The sequence below is a fragment of the Lepus europaeus genome, chromosome 13 (genome assembly GCF_033115175.1).
Source record: "Lepus europaeus isolate LE1 chromosome 13, mLepTim1.pri, whole genome shotgun sequence".
Taxonomy (NCBI): Eukaryota; Metazoa; Chordata; class Mammalia; order Lagomorpha; family Leporidae; genus Lepus; species Lepus europaeus.
Genome location: NC_084839.1, coordinates 85,779,052 through 85,802,467, shown reverse-complemented (window position 1 = coordinate 85,802,467; position 23,416 = coordinate 85,779,052). Strand labels below are relative to the sequence as shown.

Sequence of the window (23,416 nt, the reverse complement as noted above, 5' to 3'; positions counted from 1 at the left end):
ACACCCTTCCCCAGGCTGTCCCATCAGCCGGAACTGCATTCCCTACCTACCTACAGCCCACCTAATCGGAACTGTGTGCCAATGCCCTTCTTATTTCCAATCATAAGAGCACTTGTGTAGGTAACTTTTGAAAGGACGTGTATCTAGACTTGGGCTAACTCTTCCCTGTCTTGATCTGTTTACATATTTCTTCACTGATCATCTTACACGCTCTTGTTTCCTGAACCAGACCACCCGCTGCTTCAGTTCACAGCTCACATTTAGAAGTGTGTACAGAATAGGTGCTCATTAACCATGTGGTAACTTGGAAAGTAATTTGTGCTGCCCGGGGCCGTCCCCGGTCGGACTGGCTGACTCCAGCTTCAACCGCCTGCTAATGCACACCTGGGATGATGGCTCAGGCACCCGGGTCCCTGCCACCCACGTGGGAGACCTAGAGACTGTGTTCCTGGCTCCTGTCTGCCCAGCCCAGGGCTGCGGTGGGCGGATCCGGCTGACCCCGCCCCTTCGGGCGAGACAGGCGGGAGCTGGCCCCGCCCACGCCCCAGCCCCGCCCTCGGGTCCTAACGCGAGGACCCCTCTCGGGCTGTCCGCGGCGCGCCGGACTCGGCCAACGTCGTGGCTGATCAGGACAGTCCTCCTCCAACCCCCGCCTGCGCTGAGGCTTGGCTCTCGGGTCGCAGTAATTCAGCCGCGGGCCGAGCCTCGCCGTTTGTCGAGGAGCAGTCGCGATAGGCGGTGAGGAAGGCTGCCCGGAGCGGCGGCAGTGGCTCCAGTCCGGCTCCAGCATGGCGGCGGCGGTGCTAGCCGCGCGCTGTCTCCCTGGACTGTGTGGGGTGCAGGCGGGTGAGCGCCGGGAGGCCGGGAGCGCGGTTTCGGAGCGGGGCGGTAGCAGGGGGCCCCGGTTCCTGGGAAGGGGAGGGAAGCGAGAGAGCCCCCGGCTCCTCAGACCGGGCTGCCATCCCGCCGAGCCCGCTGTGTGACCTTGCGCGCATCCGCTCCCTCTCTGGGCTGCGCGGCCCTTGCCTGTAAAACGAAGGTAAAGTGGACACCCCTCACCGGGTTTCCTTTGTGCGTGCTCGGCGCAGGGGATGGGAACTGGCGGGCGTCGCCCTCCCGGCGACCGCGACCCACAGGTTCCTTTGGTGATGCCGACGTGGGGTTCCAGGCAGGGGCCGCCAGCGAGGCTGCAGGAGCACAGAGCGCCCGCCCTGCGGCTGGGGTCGGGTGGGCAGAGTGTCGGTTTCCGATGATCACGGACGGCATGGTTGGTACATCAGCACCTTTGGCTGTCACCCTCCTGCCCGCCACGCAGGGGGCAGGGGGCAGGGGGCGTGCAGCCCGGGGAAGGGCAGTGCGTAACTTTGACCTCTAGGACCCGCCTCGTGATCATCTGTGCCTTCCCTGTTCCATTTTACCCTAGGCCCACGATCCAGCTTTCTGGAATTCTGGAATCCAAAGACCCCCCCCCCCCCCCCCTGGAAACCACAGAGTCCTTTTCTGTAACTCACTTGCGGCAGCATTGGACAGTGTTCAGCTCAGGGTTTTAGGTTTTTTGTTTTTCCAGATTTATTTATTTATTTGAAAGACAGAGTAACACAGAGAGAGACACGGAGAGGTAGAGACAGAGAGAGATCTTCCATCCGCTGGTTTACTACCCAGATGGCCACAATGGCCAGAGCTGCGCTGATCAGGAGCCAGGAGCTTCTTCCGGGTCTCCCACGCGGGTGCAGGGGCCCAAGGATTTGGACCATCTTCTACTGCTTTCTCAGGCCATAGCAGTGAGCTGGATCCGAAGAGGAGCAGCCGGGACTCAAATCAGCACCCACATGGGATGCTGGCACTGCAGGCTGTGGCTTTACCGCTACACCACAGCACCGGCCCCTCAGCTCAGGTTGTTTAGAGTATATTCACAGAGCTGTGCAGTCGTAAGCCCAAGTGCAGAACATTTTCATCCCCCCACAAGGAAAATGTGTACCTTGTGCATCACCTGGCGGCCTTCTGTGGCCCCGTTCTAGGCAACCACCCATCGACTGTTTATACGTAGCTCTCTGATTCTAGACATCTTATGTAAATGAACATTCGTTCTTCAGTGGTGGACTTCCCTGTTTCCAAGTTTCATCTGTGCCCACGTAGCCTGTGTTAGTACTTCATTCCTTTCCATGATCAAGTGACTCTGTCAGTAGGAACATACCACCTGCGTTTATCCATTCATCGGTGCTTGAGCACCTGGGTTGTGTCCACCTACTGGCAATCGTGCCTACTATTGCTGTAAGCATCTGTGTGCCATGCCTTGTTGCGTGCATATGTTTTCTCGTGTAGATTCCTAGGAGTGGAATTGTGGGGTCAAATTGTAACTCCATGTTTACCTTCTTGAGGAGCCGTGAGGCTGTTTTCCCGAGTACCGGACATCCCCCCAACAGCGTCTGGGGGCTCCGATTTCTTTACCAACACTTGTTATTTTCTGTGCTTTTGATTATAGCCATCCTAGTGGATACGGAGGATCAGTATGCCGGTTTGATTTGTGTTTTCCTGGTGGAAAGGGAGCAGATTTTCACATGGTTATTGGTCTCTGTGTGTGTTTGGAGAAATGTCTACTCAAATTTTTACCCATTTTAGAATGCATTGTGAAACTGTAACAGTTCTTTGTATTTTCTAGATCAGTTTCCTTATCAGATACATGATTTGCAAACTTTCTGTCTCAGAGGGAGAAAGGAGTTATTGCAGGATCAGGAAGCTGTCCCCAGGAGGTGACATTTCACACAAGAGCCTGGCAGAGATGCAAAAGTGCCAAGAGCAGAGTGGGTTTGAGACTGCACTTCCGGCCTGGCCTGTAGAGAGAGTGGTGAGAAGAGACATGAGACAGGAGGCTGGTGTGGGTGCTTGGGGCTGTGTAGCCATTGCAGGTTGCGCCAAGGAGTGTTGACTTTGTTCATCAGTTAGTAGGGAGCCCAAGAGTGATCTATCAGAGCTTGAAGTGACCAAGCTGTTGTTACAGGAAGGTGGCAGATTAGAAGGGGAGAGCTCGAAAGCAGGTGGAAGACCTGTTAGGAGACTGCCACTGTGCGGCTGAGAGGGGAGGCCTGTGCCCTACGTCGGGAGCATGCAGGCCCTAAGCCAGGGTGAGCTGCCGGGTGGGCTGGTGTTTGAGGAGGCACTGTAGGGCTTGGTAGATGGTTGGATGTGGGGGTGAAGGGAGAGGATGAGGTGTGATGCCGGGCACTTGGCCAGTAGTCGTGGCGCCCAGAAATCACTCATTCAGTTGGCATGCTTCCTGTATCCTGTCCATACTAATCTTGTGGGTTACAGTTTAAAGGCTTTCTTTTTCCTCATGTAGAAATGTATCTTTCAAATGTTTTCTTTTCAATTTACAGGTCTTTTATGGTCCAGGCAGCTTACCCTACACACCTCTCCAGCAGCTTCTGTTTTGGCGTTGAAGACTGCTCTCAGCAATGGTGAGGCTCACTTATCCAACTGCCTTTTCTCCTGAGATCCTGGGTGAGCGTGGTTTCCGTAGTTTGTAAACGTGTCAGTGAATGAAGTGCACTGCTTGTAATGGAGGGGCCTGGAGTCCCGAGTGTTTTTCAAGCATTTTGTGATCAGAGTTCCAGGCTCTCGCTGCTGGAACAGTCCCGCCTGTGAGGTGGTAAGCACGTTGTCCTGGTCGGTCCTCACGGCGGTTTTTCTGAGGGAGTCTTCGTTCCTGTGTGGGGAAGCGCATCTTCAGTGACCTGGTCAGGATCACACGGCCAGTAAGAGCGGGATGGGACGTAAGCTGGTGGTAGCTGCACGTCCCACAGGCCTCGAGCTCACCAAGCGTGGGCCGCTCACTCTCCACAGAGACGGAGCCAGCCCCTGCTGAGCCCAGGCTGTGCTGTGGTCACTCAGTCTTCCACGCGGAGCAGAGTCGGAACCTCATGTGTCCCTGAATCCGGAGCTCTTCGAGGGCTGGGCTTTGCTTGTCGTCCTCCTCCTGTTCACCCCCAGAGGCGCCTTTCCATCTCAGGCGCGTGTGACTCAGAGATCCCGGCAGGCCTGTGGGTTGGGCCGTTCACGCCCGAGTTGCTCACCCTGCCCTGCACTGTGAGGCAGGTGTTGTGTCCATCTGAGCTGCTGTGGGGCCTAGAGGAGATTGTGTAGGACGGCCGAGAGGAGCCTCTGATGGAGGGGCTAGCCCCGAAGAGGCCCTGGCTTCCGCTTGGTGGTGGACGACAGCCTGCAGCTGGGCTTCAGAAAGTGACTTAGCGCTAGCAGCTGGCACCTCTTGTGAATATCACAACGGAGTTTCTGTAAAGTTACTGGGAGCAGCAGTGTATTGAAGTGGGTATTTCTCAACTCTGAAGTTAATTTCTGCTTTTAACAACTGGATCTCTATAGGCTAAAATGTTATTAACTGGGGCTGGCACTATGGCGTAGCTGGTAAAGCCGCTGCCTCCAGTGCCGCCATCCCACATGGGCGCCGGTTTGAGTCCCGGCTGTTCCACTTCCGATCCAGCTCTCTGCTGTGGCCTGGGAAAGCAGTAGATGGCCCAAGTGCTTGGGCTCCTGCACCCACATGGGAGAACTGGAAGAAGCTCCTGGCTTCGGATCAGCCCAGCTCCAGCCATTGCAGCCATTTGGGAAGTGAACCAGCGTATGGAAGAAAAGCAGTATTTTTTAACTACTTTTTTTTTTCTTTTTTTTACTGGCAGAGTTAGACAGTGAGAGAGAGAGAGAGAGAGAGAGAGAGAAAGGTCTTCCTTCCATTGGTTCACCCCCCAGAGAGAGAGAGAGAGAGAGAGAGAGAGAGAGAAAGGTCTTCCTTCCATTGGTTCACCCCCCAAATGGCTGCTACGGCTGGTGTGCTGCACCGATCCGAAGCCAGGAGCCAGGTGCTTCCTCCTGGTCTCCCATGCGGGTGCAGGGGCCCAAGCACTTGGGCCATCTTCCACTGCCTTCCCAGGCCACAGCAGAGAGCTGGACTGGAAGAGGAGCAACCCGGACAGAATCTGGCGCCCATGTGGGATGCTGGTGCCACGGGCAGAAGAATAGCCTAGTGAGCTGCGGTGCTGGCTACTATTTTTTTTTTTAATTTTAAAGATTTATTTATTTGAAAGGCAGAGTTAGAAAGAAGGAGAAACAGAGAGAGATAGATCCTCCATCCGCTGGTTCACTCCTTAAATGACTGCAAGCTAGGAGCTTCTTCCATGTCTCCCACGTGGGTGCAGGGGCCTCGAGATTTGGGTCATCTTCGGCAGCTTTCTTAGGCGCATTAGCAGGGAGCTGGACTGGAAGTCGAGCAGCTGCCAGCCAGTGCAGTCTGCGGCTTCAACTGCTGCGCCACAGTGCCGGCCCCTCTAACTACCTTCTATTGAGTAATTTATTAAGTGAGCCAGTGGGTCCAGAGGACCTCAGTGTGTCATCTGAGCTCTGCCTCCATGCACTTGAGTAGTTCATCTGGCGTGGAAATTGGTGTTTCAGTCCCATCCACTAAGCAGGCTCATGACCCTGGGCCAGTCCCTAGCTTCATGGGCCTATGTGCTCCTTCTTTTGTGAAACAAAAGGGTGTCGTGAAGTGATCGCTAGAGATTAAAAAGATCTTATCTTTATCTTTTTCAGTATCTACATGCAGTGTAGCTGTTTTGATAAATTAGTGCAACCTTTTCCCCCTAATATTTACCCAAATTGTTTGATTGCCATTGAAGATCCTTTCTGGGGTTTGGCTCTGTGGCGAGGAGCAGCTGTTGCTATCTTCTTAACTTTACTTAGACTTGAACATAACTGTTGTTCCCGAGTAAGCTTTCTTGTCCCAAGAGCTGTCTTCACCCCTTCGTCACTCCTCTGTAGCCTCCGGCCTCCTGGCGAGATCAGAGCTGGGGAGTGCGTGCTGTTCTTGTCGGATTGCTCCCGTGTCCTGGCGTCTGCCTGTTGCACTCACCGGCCCCTTCCCCACAGGACACCCCCATTGTGGGATTGATCACGTGCCTGCTTCCAGCATAGGGCTGCTTTTAAAAGTCACGTGTGCATGTCTGGTGAAAAGAATTCCAAAAACTAGAAACATGCAAGCCCCTCATAGCCAGCCTTAAATGCATATTTCTTCTGTACAGGCATCCACCGTTACCAGTTTCTTGTATGTACTCCTATACTCCTACCTTCTGTTCTGTTTTTTAATCATAAAATGGGGTACTCCGTTCACTGTTGTGCGCTTTGCTCTCACTTTGTACCTCTAACCTGGTCATTTGCAGACAGCAGAGGGCGCTGTTTGCCCAGAGTGGCCTGTGTAGAAACCCTGGTGTGGATGTCGTCTGCGTGGACAGCTGTGTCTGTTCTGTGGAGGCACTACAGCTTCTCTGGGATGGGCATTTATGTTGTTATCAGCCACAGTTTGTTGTAGTTTCGAAAGAAAGACTGTCCTGACTCTTAGAAGTGCAGGGTGTTGGTGACTTGTTTTTGTTGGTGATGCTTGGTGCTGGCAGTTTCTCCACCGCCATGGCGTGCGTGAGTCAGCAGCTGTGCTCCATGTGCCCACAGGCCTGGTGTCATCGCGGGGAAGCAGAGACGGCGGTGGAGTCGCCAGCCTGAGCCACGCGCTGCAGACACAGTGCTGGGCTTCTTCTCCCAGCGCCTGGACGGGCCCGCAGCACAGAGCCTACAGCTTCTTCACCAAATGTACGTAGAATGGCCACACTCTCCCCGCTTCAGGAAACAGGAAATGGAAAGGTGTTTTCGTCTCTTAATTTTTCTTCTTCTTTCATAAATGAACTAGTATTTCAGTGATTAGTTTATGATGGGCCATTGAAGGTATTCCTAGAAGGAAGTCATGTGCTGCCAGTTGCACTTGAAGAACACTGGTTTCCTTTGATCCGCTCACTAGGCACCTGATCGTGGCCCAGACCCCCTGCTGTTTTAGAGTCACACCCAGACGCACCCATGCGCTGTTTAGTTGTGCCTTAGTTGAGCTGGCCATGAACTTTGGATTGAATTCACAATTCAGCATTAGGGAGATAAAAAGAAATTAGGATTATAAAGATAGTTCATGATCATTTCAGGTTATTCAGTAAATATAGAAAAAAATGACCACAATCCCCTTTATTCCTACAGGTGAAATACCAGGTTTGCTCTTTTTCTTACGCAGCAGTGTCCTGTGTATTTTTCCGTGGCCGTCCCCTGAGCAGTTTCATTATATGGATACGAATCACCGTAATTAGGCAGTGCCACGGTCCATACATAATATAAAAGACAACAAGCAGTACATACAAGTATGAACCAGTAGACCCCTAAGTACTCTTTTTTTTTTTTTAGATTTATTTATTTGAGAGGTAGAGTTACAGAGAGAGGGAGAAACAGAGAAAAAGGTCTTTCATCTGCTTGCTCATTCCCCAAATGGCCGCAACGGTTTGGAGCTGGGTTGATCCAAAGCCAGGAGCCAGGAGCTTCTTCTGAGTCTCCTACATGGGTGCAGGGACCCAAGTACTTGGGCCATCCTCTGCTGCTTTTCAAGGCCATAGCAGAGAGCTGGATCAGAAGTGGAATAGCCAGGACTCAAACCAGCACCCAAATGAGATGCTGGCACTGTAGGCGGTGGCTTTACCCATTACGCCACAGCGTCGGCCCCCTAAATACTCATTCTTACCCAAATACTGGGTAGACTTTCAGGAGAGTTCAAGGTGAATTGAATGTCTTGTGTTGAAGCAAACATATTTCAGGCATTTACGGAATATAGCAAACAGTCTAAATCCTTAAGATATCTGGGATAAGACTAAAATATTGCCTTGCATTTGGACTTTGAAAGCTGTATTTAGGAAAGTTACTCATTATCTCAATGGAGGCAAAGAGGACAGGGAAGAGACCTGTATCAATTGATAAAATGTCAGGAAAACAAATCTACTGGGAAGAGAGTAGGATTTAGTTGTTGGTCATCTCTTGTGGGGGAAAGTAATGGGATTTCCACCCCCGGCGTTCCAAGTGTAACCATGCGGTACGTGCAGACCATGATTCTGTCTTGCTTTCATTCTCAGTGATGTGGGGAAGCTGGCCTCTTCTGGCTTTGTTCATTCAACAGGAGATCATAGACCATTGCTCAAAAACTATAGAATTTTTAAAAGCCCTGTTTCATTACAGTGACAGCAGACGAGCTATGGAAAGGTGCTTTAGCAGAGACTGGCGCTGGAGCAAGAAAAGGAAGAGGCAAAAGAACAAAGAAAAAGAGAAGAAAGGATTTGAACAGGGGTCAGATCATTGGTGAAGGTAAAGTCACTTATAAGAAGCTACAGTGCTTTTGAAAATCTTCCCCCCCAACTTCCCATTTTAGGGATGTTTTACAAACTGGAAGCATCGAAGCGTTTCTCATGAAGAACTGTAGGGTATGGCTGGATGGCTTACTCATTGCCTTGGGATTCTGGGGAGAAAAATCCCTATGAAGGGATTCATCCAGTTACTCAGCGAATATTAAGTGTCCCTGTGTGGAGTTTCCTGTGACAGTTGCTGACTTCCAAGAGCTTAGACTTCATGCTGGAAGATGAAATAAATGGAGAGTTGGCAAGTTTTTTCTCTGCAAAAGAAAGATAGTAAATATTTTCAGCTTTGTGACTTTCATGATCTCTTTTGCTACTACTCATCTTGGCTGTGACAGCACAAAGACAGCTGTAGCCAAAATGTGGTAGTATGGACACAGCAGTTTCCAATAAGACTTTATTTATAAAAGCAAGTGGCCTGAAGACCTTGGTTTGCCAACCCCTAGAACACGACTGTGTATACATGTGCTTTCTGGGGAATACACATCGTGTTGTGTACTTGATCTGATCCGTGTCGTGCTGTGGTTGTTGACACGCCATCTTCAGCTGTAGCAGTCTCTCCAGAATAAAGCACCTTGTACTGAACTTCCTAGCATTGGTGTCTACATGGATGTTTTCCCTTATGAGTTACCTGCATCTTCTTTTGAGTTATAAAAACCATGTGGGTATACTTTCTCCAAAGAAAATGCAAAGATTATAGAGAAGCCTAAACTCCCCTCAATTCCTTTCTGTCTCCCCCAATCCCATTCTCCTGAGGAAACCCCTGGCCTTTTTTGGTTTTTCCATCAGTATTTATAATGCTTTTATATGCATTAAATACACCAAAGGAAATAAGACTTTTCCCCTTTTCTAAAAATAATTAAATTGTATCATATGGTATATATGCTGGCTTGCAGTTTACTTTTTTTGCTCAGTATCACATCTTGGAAATTACACTTCACAGCTCTCTAGAACTTTCCATTTCCCTTTTGATGGAGATCTAGAGTGCTTGCATTTTTGGCCTTTATAAATAATGTTTCCGTGGACTTCCTGTCGGCACACGTGGGCCTTGCACTTACTTGTGAGTGTTTCTCTAGGTGATACTGTGAAGTGGAGTTACTAGCTTGTGTGGTTGGTGCATTTAACAGTATTTTGGATGGTGCTGAATGACCTGGCATCAAATTAGCTTGAGCTCTCTCTCACCAGCAATGTTTTGTTGTCTATGTATGAGTGACATTGCCTGGCATTTTAACACGTAAAAAAATGCCTTTAGAAATTGTTACTTATCTGTGTTGTTGAACCCTCAGGGCGCTCTGGTTTCCTGTGGCCTGGTCTGAATGTGCCTCTTATGAAAAATGGAGCAGTGCAGACCATTACCCAGAGGACCAAGGAAGAGCAGGCGAGGGTGGAGGCCGACATGATCCAGCAGAGAGAAGAGTGGGACCGCAAGAGGAAGACGAAGGTTAAACGGGAGCGAGGATGGAGCGGCAACACGTGGGGAGGCGTCAGTCTTGGGCCCCCTGACCCTGGTCCCAACGGAGGTAGCAGAGTTCTGGTTTTGCTTGGCTTTGTGACAGAGTACTTGTGGTTCAGAATTCTCTTGAAATTATACTACTTGCTTCTCCGTTTCGATTACCTTTTTCCAAAAGATGATCTGTGCATCTTTGAGATAATTGACCACAGTATTATCTCAGCGGCACCTTATGGAATGCTAGAGGCTCATGACTGAGTAGTCTCCCAAAAAGTTGGCAGACACTGGGTTCTCAGAGTCTTTATCATGTGGCTTCTCGGAGCCTTAAATGTGGTAACGCACATTACGGGTCTGGAGGAGCTGCCTATGGGATGCAGGTTTCCCAACACAGTTGGCCGAAGGGGTCCCTCTGGAATCTCAGGGCTTGCGAATGCTGTCTGCAGTAACAAAAGTCAACAAACCTGATAGCTCTCGTTAAGCCTCATAAAAGTGCACGTGAAACCAAGGTGGTGATCTTTAAGCCAAATAAATAAAAGTTTTTCTCCCTCTTGAGTGTGTTAAAAAGTAAAGGTCATCTGGAAAGCCCATTCTTGCCAGTGAGTAGAAGAAGTGGACAACAGTTTGGCTTCCAGAGGGAGGGAGAGGTGGAGACAACAAGATGCAGGTGAACAGGGCCAGCCTGGCGGAGGGCGAGGCCGGCCCAGGGCCTAGGAGTGTGAGTTAGCAGAGGCAGGCACAGATTCCTGTGAGCCTGTGTTGGCAGGAAACAGGTGGCCATCGTGTGCTGCCTGGTGGCTTCAGTTAGCTGTGAGAGAGGGCATTGGTGACGTTGGCCCCTGGAAAGTTCTGTGGTGTGGAGGTGGGGGAGCTGGCAGTGGCTTCAGAATTACACAGAGGGGAAGGAGCTGGGCGGAGCTTAGAGCAAAAACTGACCCTGGGTGAATTCTTGTTGAAGCTGACTGATGGGTACACAGACTTTGATTCTGCTGTCCTATTTTTGTACAGTTGACATTGTCTATCATAAAAAGCTTTGAAAAATAAAAGAAAATGAAATAGCTGCTGTGGTGAGCGGAGAGAGACCCAGTAAGAGAACAGAAAAGCCAGCAGACAGTGGGGAGGCCCCGGTGGAACTGGGCACCACGAATTTTTGTGGCCCAAGTGTGTGCTGTGTTTCACTTCTTGCCCCCAGCAGCCAGGCGTGGCCAGAGAGCTGCTTGGAGTCCAGGCTGGATAGTGGGGTGCAGGGAGGGAGGGGTGAGAAGCTGAGGAGATTGGCAGGCTCTGGTGGAACTGTAGGACTCTGGTGCCTTGGCTGAGTGCGAGAGGCTATGAGGACCCCCGGGGACCAGAGGGAAAACAGTGGCCAGGGTCTTGGGGCTGCTGGTGAGCTGCGAGGACTGTCGCCTTGGCAGCCCAAGAGAGTGAGTGCGCGGGTGGCAGGAGGGCGTGGCCGGGCTGGCAGTAGCTGAGTTTATGAACTTACTGGCAGAGCAGTCTCAGTAATGATGGGGTCCAGGGGGTGGCTTTGACAGTGGCACCCAAAGACCTGAGCCCCTCGCTTGACAGTCTGTGATGGCACGTGTGTTGGAAAATGCCTTCATCCATTGGTGATACGGATACCTTTATCTGTGTACTTGTTTCTTCTCTCCCTGCAGAAACGTATGAAGATTTTGATACCCGGGTACTGGAGGTAGGCATGCTGAATTAAATAGCTGCTTAAGCCTTTGGGGAGGCAGGGGTGGGGTTGAGGGGTAGGGCAGTATCTCTGGGGCAGGCCTTTGATGCATAACTATTTTCAAGGCCCAGAGCCAATTTCTCTCTTTTTTTTTTTTTTTTTTTTTTTTTTTTAAGATTTTATTTATTTATTTGAAAGTCAGAGATACACAGAGAGAGATGAGGAGAGGCAGAGAGAGAGAGAGAGGTCTTCCATCCGATGGTTCACTCCCCAGTTGGCTGCAATGGCTGGAGCTGCGCCCATCCAAAGCCAGGAGCCAGGAGCTTCCTCCGGGTCTCCCACACGGGTGCAGGGGCCCAAGGACTTGGGCCATCTTCTACAGCTTTCCCAGGCCACAGCAGAGAGCTGGATTGGAAGTGGAGCAGCCAGGTTTCTTTTTCTTTTCTTTTTTTTTTTTTTTGGACAGGCAGAGTGGATAGTGAGAGAGAGAGACAGAGAGAAAGGTCTTCCTTTTGCTGTTGGTTCACCCTCCAATGGCCGCCGCGGCTGGCGCGCTGCGACCGGCGCACTGCGCTGATCCGATGGCAGGAGCCAGGTGCTTCTCCTGGTCTCCCATGGGGTGCAGGGCCCAAGCACTTGGGCCATCCTCCACTGCACTCCCTGGCCACAGCAGAGAGCTGGCCTGGAAGAGGGGCAACCGGGATAGGATCGGTGCCCCGACCGGGACTAGAACCTGGTGTGCCGGCGCCGCTAGGCGGAGGATTAGCCTAGTGAGCCGCGGCGCCGGCCGGAGCAGCCAGGTTTCGAACTGGTGCGCATAAGGGATGCTGGTCCTTCAGGCCAGGGTGTTAACCCACTGCACCACAGCGCCAGCCCCAGAGCCGATTTCTATAAGGGAATAATGAAACTAATTTTAGTTATTGATATTGACTGTTATAACTGCTGCCCTTTTTAAAATTAAACTTTTTTTTAAAGACCTGTGTATTTTATTTGAAAGGCAGAGTGACAGAGAGGGAGGGAGGGATAGAGAGAGAAAGACCAAGACCCACCTATCTACCTTCTGTCCATTGAGTCACTCCCCAGATGGCTGCAATGGCCAGGTCTGGTCTAGGCTGAAGCCAGGATCCTGGAACGCCATCTGGGTTTCCCACGTGGGTGGCAGGGGCCCACGCACTTGGGCCATCTTCTGCTTTCCCAGGCACATTAGCAGGGAGCTGGATGGGAAGCAGAGCAGCCAGGACTCCAGTGTGGGATACTGGCATTGCAGGCTGCAGCTTAACCCCACTGCACCACAGTGCTGGCCCCACTGCTGCCTTTTCCAGGGGCACTGCCAAATTGAGGTCTAATGGCAAGGTGACCCCAGTGTAAGGCTTATAGCAAAATTTGGAGATTTGTTTCAACTTCTTTGTTCCCAAAGCTAAGTAGCATTAGCAATCTGTGAATTGTAAACTAAATGTATTTAGGGAGCAGAGATTGGGAGGAGTAGGAGCAGCAGTAGGAAGCTCAGTGTTATGGTGGCTGTTCAGTTCCTGATGGGGCAGGCTCGCGTGGCTGCTTGTAGACCCTCAAAACTGGCTCCCTGTCTTCAGTGTTTTTAGGGCATTAACCTAAAACAGTCAGCTTCCTCTTGAGCTGGTGCTGCTTGCTTAAATTGTTAAATGCCTGTGGAATAATTATTGAATTTGTGTTATCATACCCTGCTTGATCAATATCATTGCATTCTAGAATTTAAAATATGTGTCCTTTTACATCATTGGTATCCTAGCTTATAGGTTTTGGAAGTTAATCCTTTTGAAGAATTCTTACCATGTGAGTGATTTCCCGTGCGATTATCCACGGGAGTGGACTCCAGCTCCCTGTTCCCTTAACCCCATGTTATGGGAGAGGGGCCACTGAGAACCAGAGAGCTGGCTGCTGCGTGAGCCGTGCTACTGGCAGCTTCATAGCTCCTGCCTTACAATAGACAGGAAGCTCGGATTTTCCTCTCGTTCATACGGAGCGGATACTTCAGATTTTCTGTTCTCAGTTGAGCCTCCTTAACCAAGGTGCAGTTCTGTATAATTATTTCCATAGACTGTATTCCATCTTTTCCAGGATGCCCAGTTTTTCATAATTTTCACATCTCTGATACTGGAACATGTCTTTTCAGTAGTAAATGGTTTCAGAATTCAGTCAGCACCTGTTTTCTTGCTTGCGGTACATTCATAAAGATAACATATATTGAGTTGTATAGTTCCACATTCCTTGTGAGGTTATCTCAGTTGAGCCTTGTAATAACTCTGTGAAATAGGAAGAGAAAGTCTTTTTCACATTATTGCTGAAGAAGCAGTCTGGGGGAGGCTTCCTTTGGAGAAAGTTTATTGTTTGTACTCACGGAATTGGAGGGTAATTGCCAAGTCGCTGTGTGTGTGTGTGTGCGCGCGCGTGTGTGCAAGAGAGAATAAGCTAGGTCCCTTCAGAGCTTTATGAAGGTGTGATGGTAGAGAGACATTCTGTCTTTTAGGTAAGGAACGTTTTTAATATGACGGCAAAGGAAGGAAGGAAGAAGTCCGTCCGGGTGCTGGTCGCTGTGGGGAATGGAAAGGGGGCTGCAGGTGAGGGGTGTGATGGTACATGGGCTTGGGGGGGGGGGGTTGCTGGGGCTTGAACCAGCTTTAACCAGTGTGGTTTAACCTATGGTAAGCTATGGAATCTCTTAGAACAAAAATCCTCCTACATTCACTTGGAACAGGCAGACAGAGAGGGTTCCCATCCACTGCTTTGCTCCCCATCTGCCTACCACAGCTGGGCTGGAGCCCAGAACAATCCACATCTCCCACGTGAGTGACAGGAACCCAGTCGCTTGAGCCATCATCTGCTCCTCCATGGTCTGCTTTATCAGGAAGCTGGAGCTGGGAATCAGGGCCAGCAGTCTCCAGTCTAGGACACAGGCATCTTAACCAGCTTTCTGACCACTCCAGGGGTGGGGAACCCCATTTCTGCCAAGGTCGTCTTCGGTATTTATAACATCATTCACAGGCCGTACAGAATTATCAACTTAAAAATTAGCCTGCTATAGATTAACTGAATTTTGAGTCCTGCCTGTGGTTGCCTTGGTAGGGCCAGATGCAATGATTTTGCGTGCCTTATATGGCCTGTGGGCCAGAAGTTCCCACCCCTGCACTAGGCCAGATGCCTGCCCCAACACTGGATGTTTTAAAAGGCTTGAGACACTATTGTATTATGAGCACTAGAGAAAAATTAGGGGACAAAGCACTAAGTATTCAATAGATTCATGGTTAAAAAATAGTATAGCCATACAGTGTAATAATATTCTATAGCTTTCAAAGAACTGTGGAAAATTACAGTACTGCTTTGTCAGCATGTATGCTAAAATGAGAAAACTACTCATGCTAAGTAAAAAAAAAAAAAAAAAAAAAGAAAGAAAGAGGGAGACCTTAAATAAGCCTGCACACAATCCCAGTTTTTTAAAAGATGTGTTTATTTCTTTCGTTGTGAGAATTTGGGCACCATTTTACAAGCAAGTATTGTACCTTCATCGGTTTGGGATGGCCCTTTTTTGGTAGGAAGTAGATACATGAAGTGCTCTGAAACATTGCAGGAGCTGAAACTTGGGCTGTGGTAACAGACACATTCCATGCTAACTCTGTCTCCTTTCTCATGCTTTTGCTCTTTGTTTTAAAGGTTTTGCTGTTGGGAAAGCCACTGAACGAATAGATGCTTTCAGAAAAGTAGGTACATTTTTCCTTTGTAGGCACCCAGTAAAAGATCAATAAGCTATGTGCTAGACACCATGGGAATTGCAGAAAAATCATTATTTGTCCACAACTTTCCCATGAGGCTTGCTGGCAAAGATTATCTCATAAAAAGCTGTTTCAGAAACAACTGGTTTTTTTTGCATCATTTTTTATCAGATTTGTGATTACATACTAAATTTATGAGACAGTTGTGTATGTTTTAATACTGACCGCATGTTCATGCATACTAAGGAATTGTTCATTTTTAAGGTGTGATTGTGATATTGTGGTTACTTTTTTTTTAAAATAACTATCTTTTAGAAGTATATATTAAAATCTTTGCATAGGTGAACTATATTTTATAAAAAGTACTTTGGAATCTGTGAAAATGGCAATTTCGACAAGAGATTTAAGTAACTTTTCCTTCTTTCTTTCAGGCTAAAAACAAAGCAATTCACTATTTGCATTACATAGAACGATACGAAGACCATACAAGTGAGTGTTAGTCTTTTTTTCTTTTCTTTTTTTTTAAGGATACATTTATTTATTTGAAAGTTAAAGAAAGAGAGGGAGATACAGAAAGAGGTCTTATATCTGCTGGCTCACTCCCAAGTGGCCACAATAGCCATCTCTGAGCCAGGCCAATAGCTTCATCCAGGTCTCCCACATGGTTGGCAGGGGTCCAAGAACCTGGGCCATCTCCCATACTTTTTCCAGGCCATTACCGGGGAGCTGGATAGGAAGTGGAGCAGGCACAACACAAACCTGCACCCACAAGAGCATCACAGGCAGCAGCTTAACCCACTCTGCCACAGTGCCAGTTCCCTGGTCTTGTCTTTTCTTTTAAAAATGTGCAGGATTTTACTTGCAAAAGTAAATATGTGTGGCAGTGTATCTCTATGGGTTTGTTTGTGCTTCTTTGTTATTGCATTCTTAGAAATATGTGACAAGCTGGAAACAAACTACAGCTGGAGAGTTAGGAAATGAGTGTGTGGGAGTGTGCCATTCTTCCTTGGCTGCTGGCTGCTGGCCGCTGAGGATAGCATGTGTTGCCATTTTTGATAATTGCACGGGCGTCAAAGCCGCACACTTAATCCGTCTTGTGTTTATGTTTTCTTCCTCCAGTATTCCATGACATTTCTTTAAGATTTAAAAGGACACATATCAGGATGAAGAAGCAACCCAGAGGTAATGTGAAAAGCTCATGACTATTTGTTGAAGATAGAGTAGAGAACTTGTGGCAGTTTCATCCTTGCCTCCCGCCTCCGTTTTTGCTCACCTTCACTTAAACTCATCCTGAAAACACTGAAATGAAAAGTCCCAAGTTAAGCTTCAGAAGGATGAGGCTCCTGGGGAAATATGGAACAGTCGTGCTACACAGGCTCCCGTGAGCACAAGCGCCTTTCAGGGTGGTTCCAGGTGGGAGGAGCACAGTGTGGGGAACCGCCGCCAAGGAGTTCTCCCAGAGCATTCACTCGCTGACGCTGTCAGACGGCTCTTTGCCTATAGCGTACTCAGTACCAGCCACTCAGTGCTCATCACCAAGTATCGACTGGACAGCAGGCGAGCAGAGGGGCCCTTCCTGTCTGGTGGACGAGTAGAGACAGGGCTCAGGGTCACAGGGCTGTGGCATTCATGCCCAGTAGACTCTGGGTATAGGACTCTTAAATGTTCTGACTTCATAGAACTTTAAAATTCAAATGCCTGATACAAGCCATTCATTTTGTCACCAGAAAAAATATTGAGTTGAACAGTTAGACATCAGTCTTAGACCTGTGCTTCCTATGTGGTATCTGGGAGCCAGCGTGGCCACTGAGCACTTCAAATTGCTATTGAGAGAGATGCATAAGCATCAAATGCACATAAGATTTCAAAGACTTAGTGTGAAAAAAAGAACATAAAATATCTAAGAAATATTATTAAATTGAGTACATTTTAAAAAGTGGACCTGTTAGCTTGATAAAATCTATTACTAAAATTAATTTTACTTTAATTTTTAAAAAATGCATTCATGAGAACAATTTTAAATTGCATACAAATATAGAGCTACCATTTATGGCTCACTACATATATCTGTTGGACAGTGTTCATTTGCACTGAATGATATCTGAATGATTTTTGAACATCTGTAATTTTAATTTAATTGCGGGAGTTACTTTTTTGATCTATCATCTAATCAGAGTTGCATTTTTCAGGTTTATAGTTTAAAGCATTACGTATTGGGGTTGAATATCCTGATTTTGAAGCTTAAGCAGACATTTATAGACATTTCCTATATAAATATACAAGTAGACGTTTTCTGAGCCCTGTTCCTGTGCCTTTCGGTGAGGAGATAATAATTCTTCAAAAAGGGTGCCAAGTGGCAGATGCAAAAAACATCGTGTGTCTTGGTAAGCACATGATGTCTCACTTGCACTGCTGTACCCTGTGACTCTCCTGAGGGACATTCCCAGACGTCCCACCATGGAACGCTTCTTCCGTGGGTATGGGACCATATTCACTTTCTCACACAGCACTGCAGCGTGTCTCCTGTACCAGTCCACACACGTGCATCGATTTACCTTTTGTTTAACAAGAGTTGTTCTACATAGTCCCAGCCTGTATGTTAATGACCGTAGGACCGGGGTCACTGTTATTTGGCTCTTTGTGTATGTGCCAAACAGCAGCCACCATTCACGAGAGTCCCCCGCCGTCTGGTGCCTGGTATTCTACATACTTTCCCTTCATGCTTACCACAGCTCTGCCAAGAAGGGGTTACAGGAGGGGGTCTTGCCCAGGGTCATCCAGCGAGCAGCAGCAGAGAAGAGCCGCCTCCCAGGTCTTTCCAGAATCTGCCCTACACCCCTTTCTTGTGGGCCGCTCTCGGTGTGTGTGCAGCAGTGCCCATCTGCACATGGGTGCATGTGTGCACACGTGGACTCGGTTCTGTATGTGGGCAACTGCACACAGCAGAACAAGAAACGCCATTGTTAACTGCCTTTAGCTCCCCTCTGCAGTCCCCAGTGCTTGATCTGGCATAGCTATGGAGTCTCCAGTTAATTGGCTTTCAAATAGAAGGGACAGGTGTGGGTGAGAATATGGTATAAACTTGTATCCGTACAAGTGCTTTACACACAGATACTGAGTGATGAAGAATAATAGATCTGCTGAGTCTCACGTCTGGCAAATGACAATGTTAGAATCTGAACCTGGGGCCTCCTGCTCTCCGTCCCTCCCTGCCATGTTGGCGGAGATTGAGCTAGGCTCTGGGGATGCCATAGTTAACCAGCAGTGTCCTGGCCCTCAGGGAGCCTAGCTTCTACAGAGGAGATGCCACCCTGGGGTGGAGACATGCGAATGAGGCCTAGAAGGTGAGAGACAGCCAAGAAGCTGAGGGAGGTCTCAAACACAGAAGGCCAGCAGGAAGAGGGAGGTCAAGGAGGTGGGCAGGATTCAGGAATGGAGGGTTTAATTTAGAGAACAGTGAGAATGGAGGGCTTCAGTGGGGAGCGAAGTGCTTGGTGTCTGTTTTTAGAGCTCTTCTGGAGAGGGGATTCCAGGGGTTCAAGAGCAGGACAGGTGGCTGGAGGAGAGACCATCCACATGGTAGAGTCAGCAAGGAGAGGAGCAGGAGAGAATCCAGGAGAGGGGGTGTTACTGAAACCAGGAGCGTTTTCCGGGGGAGGAGGTGAACATCCCTGGAGTACAGACGAGCAGTCAAGGAGGGGAGCACAGGTGTCCCTGCGTCCTCAGGGATGGGGGCCTGGTGCCAGGGATTTTCAGGATCTGCTATGCCTGGGCACAGCCCTATTTGTTAGCCAACTGTGTTCAAGAGAATATCTGTATTATCTGTTTGATCCCTATAGCATTCCATTTAAATAAGTTGTCAAAGGTCACGCTGTGGGAAGTGGTGAAGCCAGAAGGTGAACCGGTTTCCCCAAACCCAGAGCGGAAGCCACATGGAAGCCAGTGGTGGGTGTCTCACTCGGTTCTCCCCTTTTTCCAGGGTACGGCCTCCGCTGCCACAGGGCCATCATCACCATCTGCCGGCTCATTGGCATTAAAGACATGTACGCCAAGGTCTCCGGGTCCGTCAACATGCTCAACCTCACCCGGGGCCTCTTCCAGGGGCTCTCCCGCCAGGTAACCTTGGCTCAGGGTCTGAAACAAGTGTGGCTGTGGTATGTGTTGAGACCCCCATGTTGCCGAGCCCCCTGCAGGACTGGGGCCTTCTTTGCCCTCTGTGGTTGCATCTGGTTCGTCTCATCCCCTGAAGAGTTAGTTAATGAAACCGGTACTCTGTGCGTGTTTGAAGCTTCAAAGTTTGATATTTCAAAGTTTTTAAAAAATTTATTTGAAAGGCAGAGAGAGAGAAAGATCTCCCCTCACTGGTTCACTCCCCAGACACCTACAATAACCAGAGCCGGGCCAGTCCAGAGCTGGGAGGCAGGAACTCAACCCAGTTCTCTCATGTGGGTGGCAGAGGCCTGGTGCCTCCTGGGGTGCACGTGAGCAGGAAGTTGGAATCCGATGGAGCAGGGTCTTGAACGCCGACACTCTGATGTGGAATGCGGGCTTCTGAAGTGTCATCTAAACAAACCATTGCGTCAAACATGCGCCCCACAAAATTCAGTATTTTTTAAAAGGTGGTTGTTCCAGTCTGCTGCTTCTCACAGAAAGAACACATACTTGTGGCAGAGCTCCAGCACTATGGAAACATAAAGTAGGAAGAGACAGGCCCTTCCTACTGTAGCCCTTTCAGTCAGGGGCGAGGGGAAAGCCCTCAGGGCACCTGCACGGCAGAAGCGGTCAGATCCCACGTTACCTGCGGAGCTGGTCCCCGCTGACATCTGAGTCGGTAGCGAGCTGTGAACATTGAATATGCCGCGTTGTCTCCCCTGACAGGTGGGAGCCCGGGGCTGCTGCCCAGCTTGCCCACCTCAGGCTGGGCCTGGCGCACGGTCAGTCGGTGGCAGAGGGAAGGACAGTGACTGTAGCCCCTTCCTGAGCAGCCCTTCCGCCTGCCCTGCAGGGGAGGCCTGTTCCTGGAGGCCTTCCCCAGGCTGGCTGACGTGTACAGAGTGTGATGGCTGTTTTTGAATGAAATGATGCCAGGAAAAATTTAACTACATGTCTCTAAAATAGAGAAATTCAAGAAAATACTAATCTAAAACACCCTTCAAAGCACTTCTGAATTCAAGCTTGTTGTTAGAGTTCTAACTGATGTATGTGACTAAGTTGTTAGTACGTATTTATGATACAGCAGATACGTTTTATGTGTTTTTTGTTTTGTTTTGCTTTTTGATGGTGCTTTGAGCCTTTTGATGTAACTACCGTGTATCGTCTCTTCTGAAATGCCGTGCTATGTGAGTGTTTGGCTTAGTGGTAGAGTTGCTGCTGGGGGTGCCATATCCCATGTCAGTGCCTGGTTTGCGTTCTGGCTTCTTCACTTTGATCATGTGTCCTGCTAATGCACATCCTGGGAGGCAGGAGATGATCGTTCAAGTCCTTGGGTGCCTGCCACCCACGTGGGAGACCCAGATTGAGTTGTGTTTCTCCTCACCACTCCTACTCAGGCTCAGCTATTTTGAGCCAGATCTCAGCCATCACTCTATTTCATGCACAGGTGCTTCAGTATGTATTGGTAAAAGATAAAGGTTACAAGGCACCCCCACGGTACTGTTACCATGCCAAAAATAGCTAACAGTAACGCAGTGTCACCGAATGTCTTATCAGTGTTTATGCAAACGATCTACTTATCAGATTTTAAAAATTCTACACTATTTGCAGCAAAGGTAAATATGTTGTAAGCTTTTGCTAATTTTTTTAGGTCTCTTAATCTGTGGTTTCCCTTATTTTTCTTGCAATTTTTTAAATTGAAAAAATCAGGTGGTTTATCCCAGAATTCCCAGCATGGTGCTGACTGAGTGCCTGCGGCGCCCCCAGTGTCTTCTCTCCCTGTTTCCCTGTCAGTTGGTGGGTAGATCTGAGGGCGTGGTGAAGGTAGCTCTAGGGGCTTGGTGACATTCATGCTCACTTTTGGACATAGCATGGCATGTAGTTAGGAGTTTGTAAGTTGAGAAATCAGAGGCCCAGGCCTTTGTCCATCCCAGGAGTGGGATGGGGAGGTAGGTCCGAGGCAATTCCACCCAAAGCAGTTACTGTGGTTGAGCCGCACAGTGCGTTGTCGGCGTCAGCTGAAGTGATATTGAGATTCCCGCGGGCTCTTCTCACCCTTACTGCTCATTGCCCCTGGCTGATTGAAGTTGCAGCTCTTCAAGTGTGGACGTACTTCCTAGACCTAACTGGTGTTCTCAATTCCATCTTGCCTAGGAAACGCATCAACAGCTGGCTGATAAGAAGGGTCTGCATGTTGTGGAGTTCCGGGAAGAATGTGGCCCTCTGCCCATTGTGGTCGCCTCCCCGCAGGGGGCCTTGAGAAAGGACCCAGAGCCCGAGGATGAGGTTCCAGACATCAAACTGGACTGGGAAGAAGTGAAGGCCGCACAGGAGCTGAAGCGCTCTGTGTGGTCGAATTTAAAGCGAGCTGCCACCTAGCCTCCTCCTGGCCTGTGTGCCAGCGCCAGTGCAGAGACTCAGCCTCTCACCCCTTGGCAGGGGGAGGGCATCGCTTACCTTAACTCCTCTGTTGAAAATAAATGTCTTTGGCTTATGGAGCACATGGTATATGCTAGTCAGTGTGATGGGAACTTTACGTGCATATCTCAGTTGAAAACTACTTTATATGTTCATTTAAACTAGCAAATTAGGGCTAATGGTCTGGCCATTCAATAATAATATATATCATTATTTACAATAATAATTATAGCTTGTATATATATATATGTATTTATATATATAAATATATATATAGCTTATATATATATATAAATACCAACTCATCCGAAATGAATAAATATTAACTGCATTTACAGAGCTGCTAAGTCGACTACATTGAGGAACTGCCGGACATTCCCCCGTGGCTGTGCCATTTTACGTTCCCACTGGTGGTGTGTGCGGCTGTCTCTAGCTCCTCTCCACGTGTTGCCGTCTCGGTCTGGAGTGCTGCCTCCTTGTGGTTTTGACTTGCATCGCCCTAATGGCTAATACTGTTAAGCATCTTTTCATTTGCTTTTTGGTTGTTTTGAGAAATTACTATTTGATCCTTTGCCCATCTTAAAAATTGGGCTATTTGTGTTATTAATGAGTTGCGGTGGTTATTCATATATCCTAGATGCAAGTCCCCTGTTCAATATATAGTCTGTAAAAGTCTCCTCCCATTCTGTGGAGTTCACTATTATTCTACATTTCTGCAGATTTTTTCATCCCCATCCATAGCCTCCTTTTGGGGCAGTGGTGACACACGTGTGAGTTCGGAAACAGCCCGCCAGCCCCTGCGGCTCTGCTGATTTTTTCCCATCTGTTTTCTGCTGTTGAGGTTCAGTAATTCTGCCGTTTTATCTTCACGTGCACAGTTCACCCTTTCCATTCTGCTCTGAGCCCCCCCCCCCCCGCCCCCCGTTCAGTATTTATGTATCAGCGATTGTGTGTTCAGTTCTAAGATTTCTGTTTGAGCTTTATGTCTTCATTTCCTTGCCGAGATTTTCTTTTCTATTATGATTTCAACAGTGAGTAATGGCTTGCTGCAGCCTCTTTCTGAGGGCTCCTTGAAGCCCTTGTCATACAGCTCAGACACCTGTCACCTTGGTGTTGATGCCCTTACATGTGTCGTCATGCACAGTGGAACTTCCCTGGCTCTCAGTGTGACAAGTGATTTTGGCATAGCTGGGATATTTTCATCATTATGAAATCTAGAAATTATTGGAACCTCTGAGCGGGCCTCTAAGTGCCTTGGTTGTAGAACAGTGTGCTGCCTAAGTGGCACGGTGGGTGGGGTCCAGGATCCCTGTTTCAGCTGCTCTCCAGACTTCCACTGGTACTGTTCTGCCTGGAGGTGGCAAGGGAGCCCCGGTGACGCACCAGGCTATGGAGAAGCCACGTCAGGCGGGATGGTGGTGAGAGTTCTCGGCCCGTGACATCATTAGGTGAGGAAGGGGCTCCATTTTTCCTCTGTCCTATTTTGCCAGAATAAGACGGTTGTTATCTAAAAGTGTTCTGTCTTGCTAGGTTTCCCTCCTCCCTTCCACATCTAACATACAGGAAGACAATGAACCTGAGAGAACAAAGGACAGTGATCCTTTTAAGGGAAACAAACTTCCCTTCTTAGTCCCTGGAGAATGTCTTGGCTCCGGGACCTGGTGGCCTGCCTGAGCTGACACGGAGTCAGGAGTCAAGGGCAGTC

The 23,416-nt window shown here is 48.8% G+C and overlaps 1 protein-coding gene across 2 annotated transcripts; it reads left to right on the top strand.

Annotated features, from left to right (window-relative positions):
• The first annotated feature begins 618 nt into the window (after positions 1 to 618).
• MRPS5 (mitochondrial ribosomal protein S5) lies at positions 619 to 21,791 on the top strand. Of its 2 annotated transcripts, none has more exons than XM_062209858.1 (12): positions 619 to 846; positions 3,375 to 3,455; positions 6,511 to 6,648; positions 8,101 to 8,226; positions 9,560 to 9,793; positions 11,379 to 11,413; positions 13,902 to 13,992; positions 15,083 to 15,129; positions 15,573 to 15,630; positions 16,261 to 16,323; positions 19,121 to 19,257; positions 21,448 to 21,791. In XM_062209858.1, exons 1-12 carry the CDS (start codon positions 789 to 791, stop codon positions 21,670 to 21,672), a joined length of 1,293 nt encoding a protein of 430 aa, XP_062065842.1. In that variant the 5' UTR covers positions 619 to 788; the 3' UTR covers positions 21,673 to 21,791. The 2 variants fall into 2 exon arrangements, with proteins under 2 accessions (XP_062065842.1, XP_062065843.1); XM_062209859.1 differs by lacking the exon at positions 619 to 846 and adding an exon at positions 3,089 to 3,122.
• The last annotated feature ends 1,625 nt before the right edge of the window (positions 21,792 to 23,416 follow it).